The following is an 18,471-nucleotide window of genomic DNA, read 5'->3' on the forward strand; positions in this document are numbered from 1 at the left end:
AAATGAGTGGAGGAAACCTCCCTCTTCTCTGTTGCCAGCCAGCAGGGAAGACCCAGCCCATAGCATTCAGGCAGTCAGTTTGGGAGTTCAGAAGGGAGTTTCCAGAGGCCACCCTAGGTTTTCCTTTGGCCTGTGCTTGAAGGGACTTGATAGAAAAGGACGGTCTATAAACAGTCGTGGCACACGATACTTAGTGGTCAAATAGGCGGAAGCCACCCCTGAATAATTATTTCTTCAGGACTTATAAATGTGTCAGCTTGTGTGCACTTTTTGTTGTGGGTGTGTAAGACAGCCCAGCATATTGATTGATTTTAGATTTTCTCCACAAAATGCAAGTTTCACCCACTCTTGGGTGTGTCTCACTCAGCACTAGCCCACACTTGCTTTCAGTGGAAATTATGTACTGTGATCGGCTGGGGTGTCCCCATTCCTGTCACCCAGGACCACATGGGCACAGTGGAGGGAGCAGGGCCGGAGGAGGGCTGGCCCTCAGTGTGCCCAGCAGCTCCCTCCCATGTCTGAGGCACACAGTCTACACACAACTCCCACTTGTGTGTTTATTTATTCTTATGGGCACAGGGGCAGTCTTGCCTGCTCATGGACTTGGTGTCTGCCCTTGAATTTGGCCTGTCAGGTTCTCTTTGTTAAGCAGGCACACACTGCCTAGTGCTGGGTGTTAAGGATCAAAAAATGGGTGTGACTGTAGAAAAACAGATTGCATCACAGGACAGGTAATGCACATGGGCCTTGACCAAGGTGTGAATGATGCTCAGTCTTTCTAATATAAGAATCCTGCATGTTGGAGCACCACCAAGACATTTCTGACTTTTCGGTTGGCAAGCACCTGGAGTAGACACTGTTCTAGTGGTGGGAGTCAGGTAGTGCCGTGGTAGTTGCTTTTGGAATTCACAACTCCTCTCAGGGGTATTTGCAACATCTAGCAAAAGGACAAGTGGCCAGGCGCGGTGGCTCACTCCTGTAATCCCAGCACTTTGGGAGGCTGAGGCGGGTGGATCATTTGAGGTTAGGAGTTCGAGACCAGCCTGGCCAACATGGTGAAACCCCATCTTTACTAAAAGTACAAAATTAGCTGGGTGTGGTGATGCACGCTTGTAATCACAGTTACCCGGGGAGGCTGAGGCAGGAGAATCGCTTGAACCCAGGAGGTGGAGGTTGCAGTGAGCCAAGATCACACCACTGCACTCCAGCATGGATGACCCAGTGAGACCGTATCTCAAAACAAACAAACAAACAAAACCACAAAAAAACAAAAAGACATGTTTTTAGTCTTTGCTGCAGCAAATCCACTTCTGGAAATGTATCCGAAACATGGTCAGAAATAAAGAAGGATTACAAGGATTGTGTTCATTGCAACACTCCGGAAACAAACAAAGCTGGGAGTGACTTAGATGTGTCAGTGGTCAGACTGGGCAACTTGTGGTAGTGCCTCTGCCTACGGGGTGGTGCCTGAGCCCCTGAGTGAAGGGAGGAAGGAGTAGGTGATGTCTTCATTTGTGGTGGTGACGGGATTTCTAGTTGAAATGACAAGCAGAAAAAAGGACAATGTAAAGGAAGAAGAGATGGAGTGTGCTGTCACTTACCTAAGGAAAGGTAGAGGGGTTTGCTCATTTTATTTTTATTTTTATTTGTTTATTTATTTTTATCTATTTATTTATTTTGAGATGGAGTCTTGCTCTGTCGCCCAGGCTGGAGTGGAGTGGCGTGATCTCAGCTCACTGCAAGCTCCGCCTACCAGGTTCACGCCATTCTCCTGCCTCAGCCTCCCGAGTAGCTGGGACTACAGGCGCCCGCCACCATGCCCTGCTAATTTTTTATATTTTTAGTAGAGACGGGGTTTCACCGTGGTCTCGATCTCCTGACCTCGTGATCTGCCCACCTCGGCCTCCCAAAGTGCTGGGATTACAAGCGTGAGCCACTGTGCCCAGCCGCTAATTTTATTTTTATACACCATAAAGGAACCTCATTGTCACCTCCAGGAGAAGGGATGGAGAGGGCACTGGGAGACTTTTTCACGTGTCCTTTCTTTGTAGCATCATGTACGTGCTTTACATAATTATAAAACAAAAGCCAAGTGGTGGCAGTGGAAGGGGAAGCAATCCCTTAAAAACCAAAGACAAAAATGAATGAATCTAGGTACATGTCAGTTGTGACACACATTGGTGACTTAACCTCTCAACTTATTTCTGATAACTTTAAAATGTAGTAGTTTGACTGTAAATGTTTTAGCGAGATACCCAATAAAGGCAAACATTTATTTCCTTCTTTCCTTCCCTTTCCTTTTCTTCCTTCCCTTTCCTTCCTTTCCTTCCTTCCCTTCCTTCTTTCCTTCCCTTCCTTCTGTTCCTTCCCTCCCCTCACTCTGTCACCCAGGCTGGAGTGCAGTGGTGCGATCTCGGCTCACTGCAACCTCCGCCTTCAGGTTTCAAGTAATTCTCCTGCCTCAGCCTCCCGAGTAGTTGGGATTACAGGCGCCCGCCACCATGCCCGGCTAAAAACAACTTTCTTAAAATCTTCAGCTGTTTTTTGGAATCCTGGTTTTGGTTTCAGGGTAACAATATTAGCATTATTCGTGTTATATATTGTAGGAGAAAATAAGTAATTAATGTCATTAAGAACCAAAATATTCTACACAAAAGAAAAATGCAATAAAAACCCAAAGCACTAGCTTTTTTTTATTTTTTATTTTTTTTTTGGGCAGGGTCTTGCTCTGCCACCTAGGCTGGAGTGCAGTGGCATGATCATAGCTCACTGCAGCCTCCAGCAGTCCTTCCACCTCAGCCTCCCGAGTAGCTGGGACAACAGGTGCACCACCATGTCCAGCAAATTTTTAAATTTGGGTTTTTTTTTTGTTTTTTTTTTTTTAAGACGGAGTGTCACTCTGTCGCCCAGGCTGAAGTGCAGTGGCGCGATTTTGGCTCACTGCAAGCTCCGCCTCCCAGGTTCATGCCATTCTCCTGCCTCAGCCTCCCCAGCAGTAGCTGGGACTACAGGCGCCTGCCACAACGCCCGGCAAATTTTTTGTATTTTTAGTAGAGACGGGGTTTCACCGTGTTAGCCAGGATGGTCTCTATCTCCTGACCTCGTGATCCACCCGCCTCAGCCTCCCAAAGTGCTGGGATTACAGGCGTGAGCCACCATGCCTGGCCTGGTTTTTGTTTTTTGAGACAGAGTTTCGCTCTTGTTGCGCAGGCTGGAGTGCAATGGCACGATCTTGGCTCACCACAACCTTTGCCTCCTGGGTTCAAGCGATTCTTCTGCCTCAGCCTCCTGATTGGCTGGGATTACAGGCATGCATCACCACGCCTGGCTAATTTTGTATTTTTTAGTAGAGATGGGGTTTCTCCATATTAGTCAGGCTGGTCTCAAACTCCGACCTCAGGTGATCCTCCCGCCTCAGCCTCCCAAAGTGCTGGGATTACAGGCGTGAGCCACTGCACCTGGCCAAGACCTGAAGTACTTTAAGTAAAACGCTTAATTCTCATTCTGCATTGGGAACATGGTAATTGTGTAAGACACACTGGGGTTGTATCAGAAGGACCCACAGGGGCCCTGCTGGCACGGATGGGACAAGTGAGAGTGAACAAGAACAAGGAGCCCCTGAGTTAGATGTGTTAAAAATCCAAGGCTGGCTGAATGCCGTGGCTCACACCTGTAATCCCAGCACTTTGGGAGGCTGAGGCAGGTGGATCATTTGAGGTCAGGAGTTCAAGACCAGCCTGGCCAATATGGCGAAACCCCGTCTCTACTGAAAATATAAAAATTAGCTGGGTGATAGTGACGCACGCCTGTAATCCCAGCTACTCGAGAGGCTGAGGCAGGAGAATTGCTTCAGCCTGGGAGGCGGAGGTTGCAGTGAGCCAAGATCGTGCCACTGCACTCCAGTTTGGGCAACAGAGTAAGACTGTCTCACAAAAAGAAAAACCCAAGGGTTTAAGCTGGCTGTGGTTATGCGTACCTGCCATCCTAGCTGTTCTAGAGGCCAAGGCCATAGGATTGCCTGAGCTCAGGAGTTGGAGTCTAGCCTGAGCAATGTAGCAGGACCCCCCAAGCTGGAAAAAAAAAAAACAAACCCCACAGTTTCTTATTGGTGCTTAAAGGACAAGGAAGAAACTCACTGGTCCCCTTTGGTAGGAGTTAGAGAGCTAGCTGGTTTTGAAAATGGGTAGAGGGAAAGCAACAGGCATTTTTCCTGCATCTTCTCTGTGGGCTGCACACTCCAGGAACGAGAGTGTGGGCGAGGGCAAGGTTCCCTTACAGGGCAGTGCTGGCCCACAGAACTGCCTAGGGTGACAGGGATGCTCTACCGTCTGCCCTGCGTGACGTTTAACATAGCATGACTGAGGACGCTGGGTTTAATTTTGTCTATTTAAATAGCCACATGTAGCTAATGGGCAGCACAGCTATTGATGTATTTTAGCAAATTAGTATGAAATGACAGAATTTTAAGTTTATTGCAGGAACCTAGTGAATTGAGGGGTTCCAGACTGTGAGGTCCAGACAGTGATTCTCCCTAGCTGCTAGCCCCCAAGGAGGGTGTCCTGTGCTTCCACAGGGACACGCACTCACCAAGCCTCAAGGTCTAGTTCATGAGAAATTGGGGGTATGTGGACTTATGCCACAGGGCCACCATTTGCAAAACCAACAATGAGAAACAGGGCAAGCATCCTAACTCTTTGAGCATATGATTGTGTCAGTAAGGGGACCTGTGGATTTCAGCCAGATATGACTCCAACAAAGACAGAAGATTGTTTGTGAAATTGTCAAAGGTGGGATCACAGTGTTGTGGTCATGCTTGTTGTGTAGAGATAAATACTGACCCCTTTAGCACAAATGCATGTTTCATAGGATTTGCTTTGTGGAAGCTGGTGGGAGAGAGAAGGAGAAAGGAGCGGCATGTGGAGGACACGAGGGTGGTCCCTGATGGCTGTGGACCTGGGTGGTAAGCACCTGCAGTTAATCACACCATTATCTACTCTGTGGGTGGATTTGAAATTTTCCTTAATGAAAAGTGTGAAAATTGGGTTTGGCCCAGGTCTTTTCTCAGGGAGCTTCATGACTGGATCATCTAGAAGAGGGGAAATGGCCATTTATAAAAGCTGAGGTAGAGGCCACTTGGGGGTAGTTTAAATTCAAGCAGAAAACCATGAGCAGAGACTGGAATTGCCAGGAGGGACTGTGGCCTGTCAGCCCACCAGACAGCCTCTCTTACACACTCTTATTTTCTGTAATTACAACACTCGTAGCTACTCTTCATGGAGCCCTCAGGAAGTGTTAGCAATAAAGTGGGTGCTGTTCCCATTTTACAGGTGAGGAAGCTGAGCCCTTGGGGGTGAATCAGGCTTTCTGGCTTTGATCGGACAGCTGAGGGCATGAGCTTCTGGGCCTCCTTCCTGTCCCCTCCCTGCTCAGTACCTGGGGCACATCTGACTACCACTCCAGTACCCTGACTCTATGATGAAAACCATTCTCCCCTCCCCATTGGTATTGCCCATCCACAGCAGTCGTAGCCCATCGCGAGTGGGTAAAGTAGGTGGTTAGCTGGACTTGCACATGACTGTTTCGTGAACAGTAGTGCTTAGAGTTGTGATCTAGGGACCCAGCGAACAGTGTGTGAGGGACTTCAACCCTGCGTCTCCGGTATGTGCTGTGCCTGCTGTGCCCCCCACTCCAGTGTTCTCCTTGGGGCTCCTGAGGCAGCTCCCAGTAGGAGGCCTATCGTTGTTGGCACCCCAAGGGTGTCCCTGATCCCTAAGTAGAAACTTAAGCAGGTATTTGGACGAATAAATGAGTGAAACACCTTGTGACGTTGAGGCCTGTGGCACTTCCCCAATAGTGCGTTAGTGTAAAACCACCGTGTGTGATGCCTGATGGTCCCGGCACTTTGGGAGGACAAGGCATGTGGATCTCTTGGGTCCAGGAGTTTGAGACCACCCTGGGCAACATGGTGAGACCTCGTCTCTACAAAAAGTACAAAAATTAGCCAGGTGTGGTGGTGCGTGCCTTTAGTCTCAGCTACTCAGGAAGTTGAGGTGGGAGGATTGCTTGAGCCCTGGAGGTTGAGGCTGCAGTGAGCCATGATTATGGCTCTGCACTCCAGCCTGGACAACAGAGTGAGACCTCGTCTCTTAAAAAAAAAAAAAGCCACCACGGTAGTTTTGTTTTATTTGGATTTTAAGCAGTGTAGGGCCTGTGATAAGGCCTGGCCGAGGTGGGGCTCTGCTGGTAGTAGCTCTTGTGATTCCAGCCCTCTGACGCCACTTCCTGTTTCTGCGTTGGCTCCTCCTTGGTGAATTCTCCCTTATGTGTCCCACATTCTCATACTCCCAGGCATTGGATCTTTAGCTGGGAGACGGTTCTGAGTTCCCATGTGTACAGTGGGCTTGCTGCAGCCTCCTGCAGTTCTCCTGTGGGACTCATGGTTGGTGGTGACATAGAGGCTGCCTACCCTGATGGCTGATGGCTGATGGCTGTGTGGTTGTTGGGGTCTTGTTGTACAAAAGGAGCATGTTTACTGAAGGACCCAGTTCTGTGCTGTTGGGGTCACAGCAAACCTGCTTTTGCCTGTTAGTATTTCAGTAGCTCTAGAGGGGTTCATGGCTATTGGAATTAGTATTTTTGTTTTTGTTTTTATTTTCTTTTCTCACCTCTTTAAAAAAGCATGTAAAATTCACATGGTAGAAAATTCACCAGTTTTAACATTTTAAAGTATGTTGTTTAGTGGCATTTAACCCATTCACAGTATTGTGCATCACCTGTAATTCTAGAACATTTTCATCACCCCCACCCCAAAAGAAACCTTGTCCCCATTAGCAGTCACTGCCTTTTCCTTCACTCTGCTCTCCACCCTCGCAGCAGCCACTGATTCTACTTTCTGTCTCTGGGTTTGCCTCTTCTGGCATTTCATATAAATGGGATCATGCAGTATGTGGCCTTTTTGTCTGACTTTTTTTCACTTAGCATGATGTTTTCAAAGTTCAGTCACATTGTATCAGAGTTTCATTCCTTTTTATGGCCAAATAATATTCCATTGTCTAGATGGACCACATTTTGTTTATCCATTCATCCGTTGATGGACATTTGGGTTGTTTTCTACTTTTTGGCTATTGTGGATAATGTTGCTTTTAACATTCACCTGCACATTTTTTTTTGAATACCTATATGTTCAGCTCTCTTGGATATACCTAGTAGTGGACTTGCAGGACACTCGGCAGCATGGTGACGCTGTGGGCTGGAGGCCCTGCCCAGGCTCATGTGGGAACTCTGCGTTTAACTTTTTGAGGAACTGGCAGACCGTTTTCCACATCACTCTACTGTTTTACTTTCCACTGTTTTCCATGTCACTCTACCATTTTACTGTCCACCGTTTTCCATGTCACTCTACCATTTTACTTTCCACCATGCAGTGTATGAGGGTCCCAATTTCTCCACATCCTTACCAATACTTATTTGGCTTTTTTGATTGTAGCCATCCTGGTGGGTGTGAAGCGGTTTCTCATGGTGGTTTTGATTTGCATTTCCCTCATGACTAATGACACTGAGACAGAGTCTTTTTCACATACTCATTGGTGATTCGTCTCTCTTCTTTGGAGAAATGTCTGTTCAAGTCTTTTGGCTGTTTTTTAATTGGGTTGCTTGTCTTTTTGTCACTGAGTTGTAAGGATCCTTCATATGTTCTGGACACTAGACCTTTATCAGGTGTATGATTTGTTATAATTTTTTCCCATTCTATGGGTGTTTTTTTTTTTTCCACTCTATAATGCCCTTTGCACAAAAGATTTTAATTTTGATGCAGTCCAAATTATCTTCTTTCTTTTTTTGATATTGTGCTTATATGTAAGACTGTTTGCCAAACACAAAGTCATGACATTTTTCTCCTGTGTTTTTTCTTCTAAGAGTTTTATGGATTTAGCTCCTAATACTTGGGTCTTTCATCCATTTTGAGTTAATTTTCATATATGGGGTGACGTAAAGATTTTGTTTTGTTTTTATTTTTTTGTAGAGACAGTCTCACTATGTTGCCCAGGCCGGTCTCAAACTCTTGGCCTCAAGCGATCCTCCCGCCTCGGTCTTCCAAAGTGTTGGGATTATAGGCGTGAGCCACTGCACGGTGCCTGGCCAGGTTTTGTTTGGTTTTGATCATTATCTTTTCTGTCGGCATGAAGACATTTTGGCTTATTAACCAGGAAGGAGGTTGAAGGGCAGTGGTAGTTGGGAGTTCTGAAAGTACTATTTCAAATCTGTTTAACAAATGTGTATACATTGCCTCTTCTGTGCAAAGCATTGTGCCTGCATGGGCCCTTGGATGGTAGTGCTAGAGAAATAGGTGTCCCTTGATATCCTGGGGGTGGAAGCCCACAAACAGAGAGGTGAATAAATAGCATGTCAAGTGGTGATGAGGCAGGAAGGGGCATAGAGACCCCCTGGGGGGCATGTGTGGAGGGGAAGCGTTTCTCACTTTGCATTATCAGCTGAGACCTGGGGCAGTGGAGATGCAAAGGCCCTGAGGTGGGAGTGAGCCAGGATGTCAGTGTGGCTTCAGCTGAGAGAACAGGAGAGGGGTTGGTTGGACTTGGGGGACGGGCACAGGGGTGGCTGGATTATGGTCAGGCCAGCAGGACCTTCTGGCCAGGGCTTTGCTTCTGTGTTATTAAGTATCATGTTTTACCAAAGAAGCACTGATACAGACCCCCCACTCCCCCACTTCATGGCACAGCTCAGCTTAGCTGTTGCCCAGAGGTTGGTGTGGGTGTCTATACACAGACTCCTCCCACCCCTGAGGGGAAGAGTTCCATTTGCAAGGTAGAGGGTAGAAGTAGGATTTCTGTCCCAGCCCTTACAGCTGTGCAGGAACCTGCTGCAAGGATTGTTTGTGAGTAGACCCACGGGCTGGGGCTGTGTTGAGAGCAGATAGTTTGTTTCATCTTAGAAGTAGGTTTCCCTGCTGGCTGTGAGCCTCCCTGTGGCTCTGTGATGCTGCAGGATGCTTGTAGGGAGGAGCTTGAGGAAGGGCGCCTGGGCAGGGCCTCCAGCCCACAGCGTCACCACGTTGCTGGGTGCCCTGATGAAAATGGCAACAGATGAATTTTTGGTTCCCTCACTTTCCACTTGACATTTCCTTCCAGGAACTGAGAAGGCTTTTCTGGCCCTTGGAATTTTCTGTGCCAGACCTCCCTGCCGTTTCCAGTCTCAGGCCTTGATCGAGCTGGTGGTCAGGGCCACAGCTTCGCCTGGCTCATCCCTGAGAGACTACAGCCCTGGAAGGGTTAAGGCCTCCCATTTTGTGATGTGACGCCCGATGGGCATGTAGCAGATGGCATGGAAATGGCAGGCGTAACCCTTCGTAGGCCGCGTAGGCTCACGGCCCAGGAGGCATCTGGGAGGGGACAGAGAGCCAGGCCCTTCCCACAGAAGGGGAGCATGGCCAGCCCTCACAGTGACGTCCTACAGCTGGGACTCTGGTACCCATTTACCTGTGGAGGTTTAAGACTGCCCAGACTCCCCCTTCACAGGCGGCACCTTTGTTTCTATGTCGTGTGTTCCTTGGGCAGCATCTGTTTCTCTCTCTGGGGCCGCAGGGTTGGGCTTGGGCACGGGCACAGGCCCTGGCCAACAGTGGCGCAGGTGTGGGGCCACTTCAAGCACGGCCTCAAATGAGGGCAGTGTTGGGCACTGAACAGTTCTGAGATGTCACACACAGAAACCAAGTCCTGATCTCCAGTGTGAGCACAGGGAGCTATTGGTAGTTGTGTTGTGTTGTGTTTTGTTTTTGAGATGGAGTCTCTCTCTGTCTCCCAGGCTGGAGTGCAGTGGCACAATCTCGGCCCACTGCAACCTCCACCTGCCGGGTTCAAGCAATTCTCCTGCCTCAGCTTTCTGGGTAGCTGGGATTACAGGCGCCCACCACCATGCTGGCTAATTTTTAAATTTTTTTTGTAGAAATGGGGTTTCATCTGGTCTCTTCAAGACCAGATGGCCAGGCTGGTCTTGAAGTCCTGATCTCAAATGATCTGCCCGCCTCAGCCTCCTAAAGGGCACCGCCCCCGGCCTAGCAGTAGTTTTAAAGACACTTATTTGCTACCTGTCTTTCTCCTCATAAGCCCGTGATCAGTTTAGGTGTGCTTTTTCCTATTGTCTGGTACAACTTGGGGGTGAAGACAGGCTTTCATCTCGTGCTACCCGGAAGGGCCCTTAAGCTGAGACACAGGGCCAATATACAGAAGCAGCTAATTGTGATCCTTGTGGGGCTCTTTCATGGCCAGTGTGTGGACACTATCGTCCCCTGGTTTTGGGAGTTTTCAGGCAATCATCTGTGTCTCTGGAAGATGGCATAATCCCTACACCATCTTCCCTGATTAAGAACTATGCTTCTCCAGTTTTTTTCCCCCAGATGACACCAGAGAGGGAGTTTGGGGTCTGGGGACCTGTCTGTCCCAGGCTGGCCCTGCACAATTCCGTGGTGAGTCTGAGCGGTGGGGCACACCATGGGAGGGCTGTTGGTTATTGGGATCAGTGATCTATTTTCTAGAGACAACTTATGCCCAAAACAGCTTTGCTCTGTACAGGGTGCTGGAGTGAGAGGCTACCAGAGCTGCTCTCCACTGTGCAGGCTTAGTGTGAGTTACATTTAGGAATTTGCAGACCATCTAGATGTTATTTATTTTTAGAGACAGGGTCCAGGCGGTTTCAAACTCCTGGGCTCAAGCATTCCTCCTGCTTTGGCCTCCCTAGTAGCTGGAACTACATGCACACGTGCCACGAGACCTGGAAGGTTTTATTTTTAAAACGTTGTTGGTTGCTTGAGTATATATTAATATACCTGGGTATGTTTCTGTGATGTTTTGCTCTCCAGGTTTACTTTGTTAAATGTACCAAAAAAAAAAAAAAAAAAATCCAGCCTGGGCAACATGGTTGAAACTCTGTCTCTACAAAAATTAGCCCAGTATGGTGGTGCCCACCTGTGACCTCAGGAGGCTAAGGTGGGAGGATCGCTTCAGCCCATGAGGTCGAAGCTACAGTAAGCTGTAGTCATGCCACTGCACTCCATCCTGAGCAATAGAGTGAGATCCTGTCTAAAAAACTTAATAAATTGATTAAAAAAATATTTTGGAGGCATCATTTACAAGTCTTCTACCTGAAACACATGAGATTGTAAGTGCATTTATTTGTAAATGGGAAAGCCAGAGGTGCCTTTTCTTTTTACTTCCTTCATTCTTTTATTTATTTATCTTATATTAAAAGGTTTTTTTGTAGAGACAGGGTCTTGCTGTGTTGCCCAGGCTGGTCTTGAGCTCCTGTCCTCAAGAGATCCTCTTGCGTTGACCTTCCAAAATGCTGGGATTAACAGGCATGAGCCACTGCACCTGGTCCCTTTCATTTTTAATTACCTGCATTTCTGAGTAGCTCTAGAACCAAGAACTAGAGATGATGGGATGGATGTCCTGGTCGTTGCCTCAGATTCCGCCCACTGTTTGGTGATGGGAACCAGCTTATATTCATGGGTCATTAGCATTTCAGATGAAGTGCTGGCAAGGGGCCCTGCCATTCAGCAGCACAGTGCTGGGCACACCTGGGTTGTCATATGTGCCCTGTTAGGAGGAGGCAGTAGATGCCCATCTCCCTCTGTCAGAGCTGAGCATGGCACTTGTAAATAGCGTCTTCCTGGAAGTGCTGGGTAGGGAACACCTGTGGGGGCTGTTGCTCACCCCCTCTTCAGGGAACGCTGGTGCTCAAATTTATGTATTTGGTGGCCTGAGGGGAGGTACTTCACTTGAATTGGATGTGTGCTGCTCATGTCTTTTTGGAGTGTGTTCTGTGCCTTTTGACAGCTTTCAGCTTTCTCCTCCTCTTCAGGACCTGTTAAAGGTTTCAGGCCTCCTCTCACAGGCTAGGGGGCGGTCAGGATCCCCGTACCACAAGGTGCTGGGGGGTATGTGGGGGCTTTTTCTTCATCGTATTCAGCTGAACACAAGTGTGGCCTCTGTACTGGGATGCTTTCTTTCACCAAGCAACCTCATTACATTAAAAAAACAAAAACACTCTTTTTTTTGTTCGTTTTGTTTGAGACGGAGTTTTGCTCTTGTCTCCCAGGCTGGAGTACAGTGGCATGATCTTGGCTCACTACAACCTCCGCCTCCCGGTTTCAAGCGATTCCCCTGCCTCAGCCTCCCGAGTAGCTGGGATTACAGGCGCCTGCCACTATGCCCAGCTAATTTTTTGTATTTTTAGTAGAGACGGGGTTTCACCATGTTGGCCAGGCTGGTCTTGAGCTCCTGACCTTGTGATCCGCCTGCCTCAGCCTCCCAAAATGCTGATATTACAGGCGTGAGCCACCACACCCGGCCAAGATTCAAACTTTTAAAAAGTGGGGTAGGCGTGGTGGCTTACTCCTGTAATCCCAGCACCTTGGGAGGCCAAGGCAGCCGGATCATGAGGTCAGGAGATTGAGACCATCCTGGCCAACACGGTGAAACCCCCCTCTACTAAAATACAAAAAAAATAAAATTAGCCGGGTGTGGTGGTGCGTGCCTGTAATCCCAGCTACTTGGGAGGCTGAGGCAGGGGAATCACTTGAACCCAGGAGGCGGAGATTGCAGTGAGCCGAGATCATGCCACTGCACTCCAGCCTGATGACAGCCAGGTGGGCTGTGAATTAGAAGGGGTGTCCCAGGCACTGATCAGGCTCCTCGTGCTGCAGAAGTTTCCTTCTGAGTTTATGCATTGTCCAGATGTTCAACAGTCAACAAGTCAGTTCTTGTGGCTTCTCTGGAAGCTGACATTACCATGTTTTCGGCATGAAGTAGAACCAACAAGCAAGGTTGCAGTGCCAGTGAGTTGAGGACGTTCTGTGGCTCTATCCAGCTAGGTGAGAAATTGCGGGGCCAACGAAGTAGTGTGGGTTGAAGTGAAGTAGGCGGGTGGGAATGCGTGTGAGACTCAGCAGGGCTCTGGGCTCCTTCACATGCTCTACAACTTGGTGATTCCGGCCCTTGTGTCTGAAAACCATACTTTGTGGTTTTCCATATTCTTGAGACAAGTAGATCAGTAGCTGTGTGGATGCTGATTGCTCTTGACAACTACTGTTCTTTTGTTCAGAATTAAACGCAGAAGAAAGACTTTTTTTCTTCTTATTTTTAGAGACGGGGTCTTGCTCCATTGCCCAGCCTGCAGTGCAATGGTGCCATCATTGCAGCCTTGAACCCCTGGACTCAAGCGAGCCTCCCTCCTTGGCCTCCCAAAGTGCTGGGATTATAGGCGTGAGCCACTGCTTCTGGCCAGAAAGATGTTTTCTGAGACAGTTGAGCAAGACTCAGAAGTAGGAGGAGGGGATGAAAACTGTGCATGCGTATGAGTGTGAGTATACATGTGTGTGGTGTTCAGGATTGCTCTGTGTTTAACTAGTGTATACTTTGCAGGGCAGGGAGGTGTCTGTCTGCTGTCCCACTGTTTCCTTTGTCTGTCTTCTGCCTTTCCTACAGGGTCAGATGCTCTTACTTCATGGGTGCCATGTGTTCCTTGTCCCCTTCCCAGTCTTCTTGTTGCCCTTGGCTTCCCTGGATCCCACAGCCCAGGTGGGGCCGAGGAGTCCCTGCTCAGGCACTGAGAGCCTTGCTGTGGCTGTCAGAGGCTGATGGGGAGACTGCCCATCTTGTGGGAAGCCTTTGTAACAGTGACTTGGCACCTTCAACAGGACGGAAGAATGTGTTAGTTCCGTCTCCTGTTTTTGTAAAGTGGTTGTCTACCTGTTGAACTGCATCAGCCTCTCAATCAGGCAGAAGGCTTAGAGAATCCATGTCAGCCCCCAAGTCCAGGGAGCCCCAGTGTGAGCTGGACAGGACATAGATCGCCCCCAGGCTGGGGGGTGAAGTGACGTGCAGAATTGAAAGACCAAGGCAGGGAGTGGCAGTAGGCAAGACAGGTCCTGGTGGTTCTGCTGAACCCCTGGGCTGGGGCTGGGCTGAGGAGCTGAAGCCACAGGCAAAATGTACCACACGCAGACCTTTAGCCACTCACGGTAACTTTGTTTTCAGACCTTGATTCATTCTGTGGGACAGGACATGATGTAGGTTACCTGCCTGTCCAGATCCTGCCCCAGAGTGGGACAGTCATGTGTATGGCAGAGCATTAGCTGGGAGAGGTCACACTAGCTGGGTGTGGACCTTGTTGTCCTGTGCGTCCCCCCAAAATCAGGTAATGTGTCCTCAGGGTTTCCCTGGCACAAACGACTTCACTCTCCCTCAGTCCTCAAAGGTGATGGCCAGTCCTGGTTACCCGGGAAGCCTGTGCCCTGTGACTCCCTTCCTGCCACTGGGCATCCCTAGAGCCCCCATTCCTCCAGCAGTCAGCCTCAGTGGTGTGTTTGGTTCACACCTTGTGCTTGCACTGTGACTGAAACCTCCCCTCCTCAGCGAGGCTTCTCCTGGGCCCCCAGGCTGGGCTTATGCCCCTCGGGTCCTTGTCAGCCCTGTGCTTTTCCTTAGGGCTTTGGTGTGATTCTGACGCACCTGTGCTTAGGGAGTGCTTGTTTCTGTAACTGGGTTAAAGTTTCATCCACTGCAGCAACTGAGTTTATAGCACGTAATTTCCTTCTACCAGGGACCTATTTATCTTGAGTGTTCTAAGTGTGGGCTTTTAGGACAGTATAAAATTGACCCTGTAGCAAGCTGTCTTGTCTGCACATAGCACTTTTTGAAACTAAATTTCCTTCTGACTTGTCAAAAGAGTTAACCTTGAGTCCTTGCTCTGGATTGAATTTACACGTTCAAGTCTGTCCGCTGTGCCCCCCACATACAAGGTCTTGCTCCGTTGCCCAGGCTGGAGTGCAGTGGCACAATCGCAGCCTTGACCTCCTGGATTCAAGCAGTCCTTCCACCTCAGCATTCTGCGTAGCTGAGACCACAGGCGTGTACCACCACAACTGGCTATTTTTAAATTTTTGTTGTTGTTGTTGTTGTTGTTTTGTTTTTTGTTTTTTGTTTTTTTGAGACGGAGTCTTGCTCTGTCGCCCAGGCTGGAGTGCAGTGGAGCGATCTCAGCTCACTGCAACCTCCGCCTCCTGGGTTCAAGCAGTTCTCTGCCTCAGCCTCCTGAGTAGCTGGGATTACAGGTGCCCGCCACCACACTTGGCTAATTTTTGTATTTTTAGTAGAGATGGGGTTTCACCATCTTGGCCAGGCTGGTCTCGAGCTCCTGGCCTCGTGATCCACCCGTCTTGGCCTCTCAAAGTGTTGGGATTACAGGTGTGAGTCACCAAGCCTGGCCAAATTTTTTGTTTTTTTTTTTGTTTGTTTTTTGTTTTTGTTTTGCTTTTGAGACAGAGTTTCGTTCTTGTTGCCCAGGCTGGAGTGCAATGGTGCAATCTTGGCTCACCGCAACCTCTACCTCCTGGGTTCAAGCAATTCTCCTGCCTCAGCCCACGGAGTAGCCGGGAGTATAGGTATGCGCCACCATGCCCGGCTAACTTTGTATTTTTAGTAGAGACGGGGTTTCTCCATGTTGGTCAGGCTGGTCTTGAACTCCCAACCTCAGGTGATCTGCCCACCTTGGCCTCCCAAAGTGCTGGGATTACAGGCATGAGCCACCACACCCGGCTTAAAAAAATCTTATCAGAAGGCCAGGTGCAGTGGCTCACTGCCTGTAATCCCAGCACTTTGGGAGGCCGAGGTGGGTGGATCACCTGAGCTCAGGAGTTCGAGACCAGCCGGGGCAACATGGTGAAATCCCATCTGTTCCAAAAATACAAAAAATTAGCTGGGTGTGTTGGCACCCATCTGTGGTCCCAGCTACTCAGGAGGCTGAGGTAGGAAGATTGCTTGAACCTGGGAGGCGGAGGTTGCAGTGAGCTGAGATCGAGACATTGCCCCCAGCCTGGGTGACAGAGCGAGACCCTGTCTCAAAAAAAAAATAAAAAAAAAATTTATTGGAGACGAAGTCTCCCTTTGTTGCCCAGGCTCACCTTGAATTCCTAGGCTCTAGTGATCCTCCCTCCTTGGCCTCCCAAAGAGTTGGGATTACAGGTGTGAGCCACTGCGCTCACCCCCCACCCCCTTAGATTTCTGTTTTTGAAACCTACTTTTCTCTGTAGTCCATTCTGCTATAAGGCTTATTTTGGAAAAGCAGATTTGTTCCAACACGATTGATGTGTTAGAGGACCGTTGAGGTGTAACACAAATGTTGCGATAGTTGCGTGTGGTTTTGTTCAGGAGAAACACTAGGCTAGGGATTGGAAAACTATGGCCCACAAGGTGGTGGCCTGTTTTGGTAAATAAAGTTTAATTCGCAGACACGCCCATTCAGGTATGTACAGTTGGGCCTCCATATCCTTGTGTTTTGCGTCTTTGAGTTCTACCAACCGTGGATTGAAAATATTTGGGGTAAGCCAGGCATGGTGGTATGTGCTTGTAATTCTAGCTACTTGGGAGGCTGAGGCAGGAGGATCTCTTGAGCCCAGGAGCTTGAGACCAGCCTGGGCAATACAGTGGGACCCCATCTCTTAAAAAAATTTTTTTGGGGGCCAGGCATGGTGACTCACACCTGTAATCCTAGCATTTTGGGAGGCTGAGGCAGGTGGATTGCCTGAGTTCAGGAGTTCCAAGACCAGCCTGGGCAACACAGTGAAACCCTGTCTCTACTAAAATACAAAAAATTAGCCAGGCGTGGTGGCATGTGCCTGTAGTCCCAGTTACTCAGGAGGCTGAGGCAGGAGAATTGCTTGAACCCCAGAGGCAAAGGTTGCAGTGAGCTGAGATCGCGCCACACCACTCCACTCCAGCCTGGGTGACAGCAAGACTCTGGGTCTTAAAAAAGAAATTTTTTTTGGAAGAAAATGATGGAAAAAAACAATACAACATAAAATAATACAAATAAAACTATAGTATAACAGCTGTTTACATAGCATTTACATTTTATGGAGTATTATAAGTAATCTAGAGGTGACTTACTAAAGCATATGGAAGGATGTACATAGGTTGTATGCTAATACTACACCATTTTATATCTGGGATTGAGCATCTGGGAATTTTGGCGTCCAAGGGGTTCCTGGAAATAATCCTCCAAGGGTCTCGAGGGACAGCTGTCCTGTCAGAACCACAGAGCTGAGCATTCCTGACAGAGACTAAATGGCCTGCAGAGCCAAAATTATTTACTGTGTAGCATTTTAAGAAAAAGTTTGCTGGCCGGGTGTGGTGGCTTACGCCTGTAATCGCAGCACTTTGGGAGGCTGAGGCAGGCGGATCATGAGGTCAGGAGATCGAGACCATCCTGGCTAACACGGTGAAACACCATCTCTACTAAAAATACAAAAACAAAATTAGCCGGGCATGGTGGCAGGCGCCTGTAGTCCCAGCTACTCGGGAGGCTGAGGCAGGAGAATGGAGTGAACACGGGAGGCAGAGTTTGCAGTGAGCTGAGATCGCGCCACTGCACTCCAGCCTGAGCGACACAGTGAGACTCCGTCTCAAAAAAAAAAAAAAAGAGAGAGGAAAAGTTTGCCAACTCTTGTATTAGGTGAATCTAGAAAACTGTTCCCAGTTTAATATAGTAGAGCACCTGTGAGTACATGAAATAAAACTGCCCACACCTCAGACATGCTCCAAGCCCCCTTGAGGTCCCACACGTTATAGGCCACACCCTATCCCTTTCCGGGGTCAGACAGCCTCCCTGCAGCAGAAATGGCACCCCACCCATGCTCACGGCAAGCAGCAGGTCTTCCCCGAGGTGAGGGTCAGACATGCAACATTTGTGTATTTCTTAGCCACTGAGCGTGTGTGCAGCTGTGCTGCTCATATATCCACATGTGTCGTTGCTTGGGTTCCTATCTTATGTCATAGATGAAGTTTTGGAGTACTGTGTCCCTAACCCTTATGTCCATAAGCCCTGTATTTTTATCACATGGGTTTGCATCACGCAGTGGTTTTTAGGAGTGCTGCCTCTGTTGTGCTACAGCAGAACTTAACCGTACTTTGAAGGCAAAGGCAAACACCAAAAGGTTTGTTCTCATTCATGACAATAAAGTCGTAATCACTTAATATCTCATCTGGACCCCTTGGTGTGAGAGGGCAAGGTCAAGCCCAAATTGCCACAGGTGCAGTGCTCCCCATGTCCTTTGGAATCTTCAGGTCTGACTCTGAGTGGTTGATGGGGCCTTCTGATGGCTGACTTGGGTACTTTTGTGCCTTGGTTTCCCCACCTGCAAAAAGGCGGCTGATGAGAATATTTACCTTACAGGTGGTCGTGGGGTAGATGCTCAATCAGTGTTAGGTGTTTTGCACTTAAAAATTAGAAGATCCCCATGCTTCTATTAATTACAAAGGAGCAATAGATTTGGATGAAACCCTGAGGATCCCAGAACTGAAAGTGAGTTTGAAGTGTCCGATCCAGTCCCTCAACTCAAAGCACTCCTATCTGTGACACCTCTGCCCATGCATCCAGTAGGTGCAACACACCTACTCTGTG

General features: G+C 48.6%; 1 protein-coding gene across 18 annotated transcripts in view; it reads left to right on the forward strand.

Annotated features, from left to right (window-relative positions):
• Positions 1 to 18,471, forward strand: part of GATAD2A (GATA zinc finger domain containing 2A) — a 121,517-nt gene that overhangs the window by 53,250 nt on the left and 49,796 nt on the right. The window contains exon 1 of one of the 18 annotated variants that reach the window (XM_024236487.3): positions 4,945 to 4,960. The exons of 16 other annotated variants lie outside the window; for them this stretch is intronic. Coding sequence is in view for 1 of the 2 variants with exons in the window: in XM_024236478.3 (XP_024092246.1) it covers positions 13,360 to 13,371 (12 nt within the window). In the remaining variant the exon portion in view is untranslated. Of the gene's footprint in view, positions 1 to 4,944; positions 4,961 to 13,187; positions 13,372 to 18,471 lie in introns of those variants that run through there. One more of the 18 variants, XM_024236478.3, reaches the window with a different exon arrangement.

This window comes from Pongo abelii, chromosome 20, assembly GCF_028885655.2.
Source record: "Pongo abelii isolate AG06213 chromosome 20, NHGRI_mPonAbe1-v2.0_pri, whole genome shotgun sequence".
NCBI classification, from domain to species: domain Eukaryota; kingdom Metazoa; phylum Chordata; class Mammalia; order Primates; family Hominidae; genus Pongo; species Pongo abelii.